At 39.7% G+C, this 12,174-nt stretch overlaps 1 protein-coding gene across 1 annotated transcript in view; it reads right to left on the bottom strand.

Moving 5' to 3' along the window:
- Positions 1-11,139: 11,139 nt before the first annotated feature.
- LOC123972443 (alpha-amylase-like) overlaps positions 11,140-12,174 on the bottom strand; it is a 1,397-nt gene continuing 362 nt past the window's right edge. Inside the window, exons 2-4 of the mRNA XM_046051948.1 lie at positions 12,038-12,159; positions 11,790-11,915; positions 11,140-11,373 (exon numbers count right to left, since the gene is read on the bottom strand). Of these exons, the coding sequence (XP_045907904.1) occupies positions 11,184-11,373; positions 11,790-11,915; positions 12,038-12,159 (438 nt within the window). The 3' untranslated portion in view covers positions 11,140-11,183. The remainder of the gene's footprint in view (positions 11,374-11,789; positions 11,916-12,037; positions 12,160-12,174) is intronic.

Genomic DNA, 12,174 nt, shown 5'->3' with positions numbered 1-12,174 from the left:
CAATGCTCTACTGTGTGTGTGCTTGTCTCTACTGATTGGATGAAATATTCTCTTTGATTGGACAAAGATGACTTCATTTACATTTACAGAACAGATTAAATTTCCATCTGAACTGTTGTGCATCATCGCCTGTAGGTCCCTGCAGTACCTGAAATCTGGCTATCATCACCACTGGCTCACCCTCACAATCACATCATTGTCATGTGACACAGACGCTACAAAGGCAGCTACGCCAAGCTGCAACCACATGGCAGAAATGAATCGCTCACAGTCAGCCATGTGGCCGGCAAAGGCCCAACTACAGCTACAGAGAGAGAGAGATAAGATAGGCTGAATCACAGACACTGTGAATCACCATCCACTGGGAGCCATATCCAGTCTGTACGGCAACCTACAGAGAGCCAAATGACCATCAAACACATGCTAAAAAGAATTAGAAGTAATACCTGATTAGCTTTCGGTGTTGCTCATTGTTAACAGAGGGAAATTCCAGCAGTGCTGCAAAGCAGGAGTCTTGGCCAAATCAGCCAGGCTAATGCATTTAATACAGCTGTTAATGAAGTCAGTGCTGCATTTTAGGCACTCTAAGGCTCTTATATGGTACTTTACTCAGGTCTTATACCTCTCTAGGCTCTAGTGAGCAATCCTCACAAATCGCTGGAGTGCAGGTGTGCCACAGAGACTCACATCTCATTAAATTGTGCATTACCCCCTTCCTGTCTCCCTATCTCCGCTCCTACCCAACCCTGCTGTAACCATATGGACCCCATACTGACTCTCATTATACGGCATGAAGTGAATTCATTCCCAGCAAGACAAGGAAGGCCCAGAAGTCTTTGCGTGTTCAAGGTGGCATGTTTATTATCAGATCTGGGAGTGGAAAAAGGCTGTTTTGCTGACTCATTAAATCATCTCTGATTAGGAGATGATATGGCTTATTATAGATGTGACATGAGATTTGTTACCTGACATAAGAGCCACACAGTAACTATTATCAGGTAACCCCAGGGTTAACATCATTAATGAATCTGTAATATTTTTGTAATACAAAAAACACTGTAAGTATTATTGTCTCATATAAAACACAGATGTAATTCCAGAGGTGTGTGACCTGTGACATATATATAAATTGTTGCTTTGGGTAAAAAGCGTCAGTTAAATGAGTAAATGTAATGTAATTTTCCGACTGCCTATTATTCTAAAACCCCAATAGTCCGAAAAATGTCTCATGAGGCCGAAAGCCCATTTGTCTAATAGCCCTTTATTCAAAAACAAGTGCTCATTACTCCAAAAATACACACTCTCCCTGCAGTTGGAAGTTCACTGACTGCAAGCCCCAGCTGTCCATGGTGCTAAATCAGTGACCTATTCAAAAATTCAGTCTGAGTTGTCTTAACTCTTTTTATTGTATGGTTTTGTCAAATGGAGCATATTTGGACTATTGGTGTTTTGGAGTAATGGACCGTTAGCATCATCTGTAGGTACCCCTTTTATCACAGCTGCTTTGTGATTGTTGATTTGTTATTTAGTAGAATTAGCTGCTAACAAAGCTAGCCATTATACTAGATGTCTGAAGCGAATGTGTGGCTAATGCAATATTCTAACTAACTGTTAATATACTGTTTTGGGCTAACTGTTACTGCGTAGGCTAAATATCACTGGTGATACTTTGTTTTATCCTAGCATGAGGGAGAATCTAGCAAATTTGAATGTTAGTCAGTACATTTGTGAATTTAGCTTCCTTGTCTCTGTACTCATTCATTTCCTCAGTACCTTTGGTCTAACTCATGTTTATTGTATTTCATCTTTTTTTATTTCAGTGAATCTTGGAAGGCCAACTGCTCTCTTCAACTTTTATTGGTAGTGTGTTTAGCTTGCTGCGTGCAGTAGCTATGCTTCTATACGTGAGGGCAGAAGACATATTATAATGCATATTGCATTATATACTTTATTTTATATTTACATCCGTGATTTGTTAAAATATGAGGCAGAATATTTGATGAAGAAATATCAAAATCTTATTTCTAACAGGTCACATTGACTCAAAATATATTTAAATTTACTTATTTAGATTATATATATTTCAAAATAGATTTTGAAAGCATTTCCTCTATAAGTACAAATACATCTGGATTTTGCAAATCTGTGCATCGAGACATAACATATCTCTAATGCTGGGTACAAACCAAAGGATTTTTTTACATCTTATAAGATTTTCAAAATGTGACAAACATGACAAGAAAAAATCCTAGATTTAACCGTTTTGCTCCTATAGTGTGTGGTGTGCCATGATGTGACAAAGGCAGCACACCACAAACAAACAGATTTTCAACCCGAGTCTAGACTGTGAACACAGGAAATCTTGCAAAATCTCGTGAGACTTCAGAATAAGCATGGCGGACGAGATGCAGGAAGAAATTGCGACGTTGAACAAACATTCGTGCTGTTGCCACAGATCTACAAGATGATCCTCCATCTCTGCTGTCCATGACTGTGTTTCTTATGCTTCCGTCTTCAATCATCTCGCTTTCTGATTGGATATTGTTTCGTTTCACGTGATAATCTCCAGAACGTGCGCGTGTTTGTCCTCGGGGATCCCCCCACACATCAGGATTTCTTACGATTCGCGATCGGGGCGCCTCCGACGTTCTTCCAATCAGGTTCGGACACTCTTAACACACCTCACACCAAAGGGGAATCTGATAAGATAATCTGTAGAACCATCAAGATAATCGGGACATAGCTAGGATTGTCGGAAGGGGGGAAATCTGCCCAAAATCAGCCTGATTATCTTTTGGTGTGTACCGAGCATAAGCATGCGGTATTCTAAAGGAAAGAAGATACTGAAAACACGCATGTAAACAGGTTGAGCAGACATATGGCCTTTAAAAGTCACATACGCATGTACATGTACCACTCACTCCATCCCTCGTTTTTTAATCCATTACATACTCTGAAGTTACATGTCCTGCGAGGCGTGGGTGTACCAAAGCACTCTCTGCTCTCAGTCATTAACCCCCTCTCCATCTGCTGACACAACAAAGTGAACAACCACATAATCAGATGACAAGTGATGGAAATAAATTAAGCAGGAGGAATGGGGAGGGTGGTGGAGAAGATGTTTTAAGCTTTCCTTAAAAGAGAGCGCACAGCAGGCGGCTCATGAGGAAATTGGGGTGTCAGCTAGCTGTCAGGGTGCATTGACCTAACAGGGCTAGTTTGCCGGGCAGCTGTCACTGACATGTCAATCTTGCTCTCAGCCAATCAGTCTTTGGCAGAAAGTGCAGCAGCTCTCACAAAGAGGGGAGGGGAGGACCTGTCACTTATCCCATCATATATAGATATAATACTATAAATCTAAAATGACTTTTTTATTTACCTTCACTTTCAAAGCACAAAGAAGAAAAACCCAAATTCAAGCTTCTGACTATCATCAACATATAGTATACACTACTGCATATGAACTTCAAAACAGCTTTTGCCACACCCTTCTCTCACATAAAAAGCTGACTCTTTTCTCAATCGCTATTCGCCCACCAAACCCTGTTGTTGTGTCTGAAGGTCAAGCGAGTGGTCGTTGAAAGTGTGTGTTGGTGCAGCGGAGGAGAACTGCTGCATGTGTTTAGTACTGGTTCTGTCTGGGTGACCACAAAGCTGCCTATCTCCCCCCATTGCTCCTGCTCCCCTCATCCTGGGCACGTCAGCTTTCTGGGGCACAGCGGCCTGGCTCCCCAGGGAGAGGAGACAAAGAAGGAGGGAGGTGGGGTATAGGACATAAATAAAATAACATTTGTGTTTCACCTTGGAGAGGCTGGTTGCCTGTTGTTGTTTTCCTCTATGCAGATGTAAATCAAGAAAAGCTCATGAATAACCCTGGAAAATGTGACATCTTCCCTTGGGTTTACTTGTCTTTAGTCCATGGTTTGGTGATTGTTTAGGAGGGTTGCATTGTGAGTGACAAGTTATCTACATCTTACATTGAACTACACTGGCACAAAAGCTTGCTAATTAAACTTTTATACACACAGCGGTCATAACGAATATGGTAACCAATGGACATCACATGCTGCACCGTGCACATAGAAAGGAAGAGAAAATCAAACAAGTGTAGGGGTGAAGTAATTAAACACAAATGCAAAGTATAGTGAGTGCCTGATTTTATTTAAGAATACTTTTACATTTTGGTAAATACAGGTTTATGCCTATTAGCCAGTCTGTACATTAAATATGAAGCTACATATAGACAACATTTAGTTTAGCTTAGCATAAAGGCTGAAGCAAATACATACCAGCACTTCTAAAGCTCATTAATTAATACTTTATATCTTAATAGTTTAAACAATAATTCACTGTTTAATGGGGGCTAAACTAAGCTAGCTGCCGGCTCAAGCTTCATACTGCCATGATAATATATCTTCTCATCAAACTCTCAGCACAAAAGCAAATTAGAGTGTTTCCCAAAATGTCAAACTATTCATATAAGCAAACATACGGGTGGGCATAGGTGGCTGACTAAGAGCCAACAACCATGCTAGCAGCAGACAATGTGTACACAAAGGTGCTTTGAGCTAATTACCAATATTAGCATGCTAACATGCTCACAGTGACATTACATCAGCAGATAATGTTTACTGTGTTTATGTAAGTTTGACATTTGCAAATTAGTTTTTTAAAAACATGTACAGCCAAGGCTAATGAGAATCTCTTTTTATTTTGTTGGAAGCCTTTAGTCATAAACAAAGTATTGGACAAATAAAAAAGTAGAAATGTTCAAATCAAATCATCAAGTTTTATTTGTAAGTGACCATTTACCATGTGAGCAATAGTGGTGGTTGGGCTGCACAGACAGTTGTTGCATACTGACTGTTAATCAGGTTGACTCTTAACTATTGATGTAGAAAACATAGGAATTAATTTAAGGAACAGGCTCATCATTTCGAAATGGTGTTAATCGAAAACTGCTGAACTTCGTGTTTTTATAAATTAAACTGGGAATACGGTGGCAGAGCACTGCGCTGGCTGGGTCACAAAACTGATTTTGTCATGCACTGTCTAAACCAACCCATACAAGTTTAACGTTATGTGTTCCCCAGAACTGCCATGTGAATGGCAGTTAGGTGGAAAAAGGGGTTTTTGAATTGCAGAGATGAAAATAATATGGACTGAAAATGTGTTATAAAAATGTAGCACTAATTTAGATATGAGACTACACCTACAATTTGTCATGACCTTCATTTTCCACACCAATGCTACATACGCAGACAAATCCAGTGTGTTTACAGTAGTCCTCCAAGAAGTTTCAAGAAGTCCACTCGTCTTGAAGAAGTCCCTGACCCTGAATTACAGTACAGTAAGTATGTCAAAGTAGCAGTAATGACCTGCCACTTGGCAAAATCCAGTGATGATGAGGCCATTCCAGCACATCAATTATGAGAAGCGTTTGTTGAGGTAATGTGCTGCACGCAAGGCAATTGGTGGGGTGGACAGGACCTGCTGCACTATTTATGTCACCATCTGCTCCCTTTCAGAAAGTCTTGCTCCACAGGCTTGTGGGCTCTGGAACCAGGGTTTGCGCCGCTGGTCCAGTTCCTCCAGCAGTGCTTGGAGGAATGTGATTTAGACCAGCCAGCACTCCGGCCTTTACTGTTTTGATCTCAGCTATACCACCATATGCAATGCAAACAGCCAGGTAGAGCACCTGGGCAATTGGAATCTGCTGGAATGGGGAGAGAATATAAGGGAGCAAACAAAAACAGCAGGGGTCTTCCATAGCAATAACAGGGATCAATAAAGAGAGCACCTGGGTGACAGCTGAAAGGGGTCATCACATAAGATTCCTGAGCCAACACATGAAATATAAATGCTGCTGAAATGGGCAGGATTTCTTTTTGGAACATATTTCCAAAGACCAAATGTGCTTTGTGTTATGAGTCATTTCGATCTGTGTTAAACCCTGTATCTAAGGCACTTGTCGGCAACATAACTCAGGAAGCTGTTGACCCACTGCCCGATTTGTCTTTGAGGTGATTAAGACCTGGCAATGGCCTAATTGAAAGCCTAAGTTTGCCCTTCTCTTAGTTTGTTTGTAAAGTAAATCTGTGCTCTGATTAAATGTAATATCCACAGTGAATATCTATGAGAGGGGGCTATGTATCCTGATGGAGGCATCTTATCAGTATGCAAATTGAAAAGCTCACTTTGCTCATTATATTAAATGAGCCGCGACTGAATGAGTTTGTCTCAATTATTTCAAAGTTGTGCTGGGCTCCCGTTTCACATAGTGGTATTTTAGCCACATATTAGAGTCTGGGTACACAATCCAGGGCTAAGTAGGGCTTGTCACACTCTACATTTAGGATGCCTGAGGTACAGACCACACACACACACACACACATGCACATCATAGACTAAATATTGGCCACCCTGCGGGGTGTCAGCTATAAAAGATGACTTAGCCAGGCAATGATATCATTAAAGAGTAAAGCAGAGAAATGTATGAGGACACAAAAGGCCAACCTTCACGTTGCTCTGTGTGCTGCTGTATAATCTGTTGGTGGGGGGTATGAACAAGCTCACAGCGCAAGGACAGCAGAGGTGTTGGAAAAGGGTAACTATGACACAGATCAATGTACCAATGTATCAACACAATTTCATGGTATTTTCTATTCTCTTTTATATGATTAAAGTGGAAAGTGCGTTTTTGAAGAAAACTATTCTATTTTGACTAGACTAATTCTCTTCCTTTTTTCATAGACAGAATGTATAGCATGTACTAGTAAAACAACAGTGAGGTTCAGCTCAGCGTATTTAACTTATATGATACTTCACTTTCTTTGAGAATATTCTTATTACAGACATTTTACAGCATCATCTACAAATCTCTTGAAAATAGGCCTATTGTGGTTCATTGTTTTCTAGTTTTACAAACTAATGATTGCATCCTCATGAATTTCATTTCACTTTCCTTTAAATAACCAGGCAAAATTGTCATTGAGTTTAAAATGCCTTTTTAAGAGAGACTTAATAATAATGCCAAAATAAACGCATGGAAACATGAACATTATTAAAAATACATTACAAACATAAACAGGCTATGACGACACTCAGATGTTATAAATCAATATGAATAATATCCAGTCAAGATGCATAAACAGGATTCAAAACTACAAATTAAAAGTTTCCTCCTTTGCATTCAAAAAAACATATATGTCCTAACAATAAGGATAACTGAATCTAAGTTGTGTCCAGTATTTTTCCCCCATCTTTTCACAGAACAACTGATAAACAACACAACAGCTAAATCGTGCATGCCATGTAGCACCATGCATAGATGCCACAATAAATCCACTGGGATATAACAAAGAGAACAAAAAAAACGGTATCACACCACTGTCTCTGTGGTTTTGAATTATTGCTATTGAACATTTTTTCTTCTTCCACGAAGGGTTATGAGGGAATCCGTCATGCCTGGTTGCAACAAAGGATTTCCCACCTAAGCTTCTCCACAACGCAGTAGCAAATCAAAGCTGTACAGCAAGTCGGACACACAATCTTTTTGTTTAATTAGAAAATCATTTAAACGCATCTGTTGATGGTGTGGTCCTTGCTATTGAAACATAAAATAATGGTTTCTTTCATTAATTTACTTGATTTACATCCTTTTTACTTGAAGACCTAAAACTTCTTCTTCTCTAGGCTGGCCCACATTAGATCAGTTAGAGTAGATATGTGAAATCTTAATTCACCATTTTTCTGAATCACTTTTGAAACTACTCAAAGACTGTTTGTAGATGTACAAGTTGCCATAGCATGTTGCCATGGTGAAAGTGCCTCTACACAGTGATATGGTGTGACGGGAGAGGAAGGTGGAAGCTTGACAGGACTCGCCAGTGACCAGAAAATGGATAAAGATTCTATCAAGAGCTTGGGATCAATACCTCTCTGGCATGAGTTCTTCTAGTTCTAGTTGAAACATTTGATGTTAATATACAAATAAACATTGGACTGCTCACACTGAAGGCAGGGTTTGTATCAGCTGGGGGCAAACACTACCAGTCCTACATTATGCAGTTTTGCATGTATTAAGTTTGTATGAGCAATACGGTCATACATCATTCACCTCTTTTATACTGCCATTGACAATATATATAATATATATTCATGCTTAATTCATAGAATTAAACATCAATGACAAATTATTTTTGCATCGTCAATAATTCTGCATTGAATTATTATGAATCAAGCAATTATGAAATAAATTTTACAGAGAGCACAATATCTCATGGACCTTTTTAATCCTGTTTTGGAAAAGCTTATGTTTCATAGTTCTTGCTTCAATACTGCCCCCATGTGATATGAAGCTGAATATTACCCAGGTACCACACTGCTCAAAGGAATCATGTTTACTACAATAGTTATCAACAAAAAATCAGCACCAATATACCAGCCAATATACTGTGATAAAGCCATATTAAGCCAACTTTTTTCTTTGTTCAAACTATGTTCAAACAGCAAGGTAACAATTTAGAATTTGTCATACTGTAATTATATTTAAATTGACAACGTTGAAAAGCTCCAGTTCCTTGTCTTTATCAGAGCACAGCACGAACCTGAGCTACACTCTTTTTGACTTTCTTAGAGCAGTGTGAGACAGCTGAATAGATCCAAAAACTCAGTTGCTTCGTCTCTAAGTTGATGACTGTCTTTCTCCTTGGGTATGTGACAGGCAGGTCTGGTGCACCATATGAAATATGAAACAGGATGGGGACACCGTTGACAGTCATGTCACAAAGCATCAGTGAGGATGACAGGACCAAAGACCCCGGTCTGCTGTGCTGACATCTCTGCAGCTAATCGGAAGGTACAGGCCCTCACAGCTGCCGGACCATAAGATGGAGAGGGGGTCAATAATTTAGCAGTTGCAATATGTTGAGGCTAGTCCAACGTTAAGGTCTCCTTCCATCCTTCTCCTGCTCTCTCTGTCACCCTGACTTTCTCGCTCACACATTTTGTGAACAAAGATTCATCACCTGCCATGTACAGTAGAGCTTTAAATTAAACAGCAATCCACAACTTAAGAGGACTGCGATGCTGAAAATAGTTTCCAATGAGAGGAGAATGATTTCTGTTGTGATCTGCATGACTTGATTGACATCCTGAAGTGTTTTAACATTTCTATCTGTATATTGTAAGGACACATAACAAACCATACTCCTGTCCGAGTCAGCAACACTCCCTTTTGAATTCATTGCTATGCCTTATTCTTGAAGCAATAAAGAATTTCCTTTCTATGAGGCATTAAAGAATCTGAGTTTTCACTGCTCATGGGTCACGTTGCCATGACAACCGAGATGAGCTGAATGTTCTGGCAGGCATCACCTTTACTGTCTCACCTCTGGTGGCTGGCACTCCAGTGTCACCGGTCCAGAGCTGCTGACGGGGACTCAGTAGGTGGGCTGGGAAGGTTGAGACAGGCAGAATGCGAGGGTGACGGGACAGGAACACGGGCAGAGAGAGGAAGGAAGTAAGGATGGAGAGTTAGCTCATTGGCCCTCTGGGCCCCAACGCTGCCCTAATGACAGATGCCAGTGTTGCACTCAGGTGAAACTGCAGTGCCAATGGTGTGATGGCAAGGAGTGGTCCCAGTGGAGGAGAACACACAATGCAGGAAGGACATTTGCAGGCATCTCAGGTCTTGTACAGGACACTCATTGACCATGTAGTCCGATTAAATATCTTTAAAATAACTAAACCATTTCATTGTCATTCATACATCAATTCCCAAAACAGCAGTTGTCCAATCACAAAATGTTGAAGCGGTGTGAATGTGGCTCTTCTGAGAATGATACTCTTTATATACTGTTTAAGAGTCCTTAGACTTTACAAAACCAAAACAAAAGGAGTAAAAGTGTAAGGAATGAGTTAAGCAGTATCTGTTCTAATGGAAGCTGCAAACATTAGGATCTCTGGCTGGTTAGTGAGCTCTGATCATCATTTCAGTCAACAAAACCCACAGCTAGAAATGAGAAGCCGCTTTTGTTTGCTTCTGTGTGAAATTAAAGACATTGTTGGAAATGTGGTTTAATATGCCACAGTTGTCACTGTAAACTGCATAGGTGCCATGTGAGAAGAGAAAGCTAACAGGCGTAGCCTATAAATAGTAGACTACCTAAGGGGACAGGGCTTAGCAAACCGTCAGTTCATTTAAGTCTTTAACAAAACATTTTTTTATTTCAATTTAAGTCTAATTGCAGCTTAAAGCTATGGTTAATAACGATGGAGAAATTAGCAAGAGGCAGCCAGATTTTGAAAGTATAAAACTGAAAAAATCCAAGCCCCTCCCCCAAAACACAGACAAGCAGGTAAGCCAGCCAATCATTTTATTAATTTAAGTAATTTTGTAGGACCATGAATTGTAAGATGTCCTTGAGGGTTTTGCAAGGCATCCCCACATAAAATGTATTATTTGGGCTGTGCTTATTACAGTTCTGTGAGAACCAGAGATAAACGATCCCCCCTCCCCATTCTGTGTCAGGACATTTGCTCAATTTCAACAAATTGAAATTCAAACAAAAAATGCTTCAGACATAAAGTGCCTTCCCATCCTTTAAGTTTTTGATATTATTTTAGAAGTATATTATTGTTCTGGACATTAGAGTTTATGCTGTAGCCCAACTCATTTTACACTGGCCTTTGGTGTAAAAGTTTCTGACAGTCTATTAGGTACCAGATTGCAGCAGGACAGTTAAATGATACTGACATTTACTAAACACTGCTTTTTGAACAGATGGTGTTCAAACAGTATCATAGTTCTGCGTGCCTGATCTGACCACATTATACATACAGATGGACAGACATTTGTGCCTATGGGTAATTCATGTATGTTGCCATTTAAGTTTGTAAGGATAGACGCCATCTTCTATACGATACAATCCCTCTCACACATGATGGCTGCTATGAATGGAAACGCTGATTGTGCAACAAGCCATCACAATTTTATCACCTTTTTGGGATTTTTATTTTTTTCTGTTTTTCGTGTTTAATGCATAAATGGCAGAAGCAGACCCTCGATACAAATGTAAATTTCCAAAACTATAGTGTTTTGTGCAAGATAAAAGCAAACTAAAATCAAGTTCATCATTCTGCTGAACAATACGCTTTATTTTAAGATGCACAGGATGCGTTTACAGCTTGGAATCAGCATGAATAGCAATGAAGGGGTCCTCATCTCTGTTGCTGATGTTGAAATGGGCGCGGCCATCACCACCAACATTGATCTGCTTTCCAGTGCACCTGTTTCCTTCCTTCTGGCCAGAAATTACATCACAGTAGATTCCGCCAGGCATGCCAGTGTTCAGGGTCACATTCAGATCCCTGCATGTGAAGACAAGGTATTGTTTTAAAATAAAAACAACAATTCACACTGTACAGCCAAGCAGTTACCGTATGTACAGAAACTGAGAAATAGTAAAAATGTTACATTTGTTAGAAGTTTTGTGTACACCTACAATACTAGTTGTACAATTTGTTTGCAGTTTTTATTAAGTAAAAGTAATGAGATGTTTTTTTAATATAAACAAAGTTTGATAAATGGGTAAAAAGGCCCATGTTTAATATTGAAATGATTTTAAAGCCAACAGTGTATTATAAGGAAGTTAGATTTTATTTTATATCTTACACTATCTTACTGTAAGATTCAGACATGCATCCTATACAGTTATTACATCTGGTGTTTACTTGATTTAAGGGTGAAAGTAGTATTTTGTCAGTACCAGTAAGATAGTTCTTACCAGTCATCATTGTTAAAGATGATGAAACCACGATTGCCACGTCCAAAGGCGACCTGGTTGCTTTCATTGTCCCACCAGTTGGAGTGAGGCTGTCCGTTGACTACGTTACGGAAAATAACCATGTTCCTTAGGGGAGATATCACAATGAAAATGTACATAGTGTTCACATCCATATGTTAAAGTAGAAGTGAATAATGTTCTGTGTGAAATATCACCAGTTCCCCGTCTCTTGCTTCCTGAGAACTCACTTGATCTGACGCCATCTGTGCTCACACACCCAGCCGTCTCCACAAGTCTGGTCTGGGTTGATGGGAACAGACTTTGTAGATCCATTACTATGGCTGGGGGGGCCTATCCAGTCATTCTCATCCTACAAGATAATGAT

This window comes from Micropterus dolomieu, linkage group LG06, assembly GCF_021292245.1.
Source record: "Micropterus dolomieu isolate WLL.071019.BEF.003 ecotype Adirondacks linkage group LG06, ASM2129224v1, whole genome shotgun sequence".
NCBI classification, from domain to species: Eukaryota; Metazoa; Chordata; class Actinopteri; order Centrarchiformes; family Centrarchidae; genus Micropterus; species Micropterus dolomieu.
The sequence above is the reverse complement of the archived record's forward strand: the minus strand, read 5'-3'. Positions and strand labels throughout refer to the sequence as shown.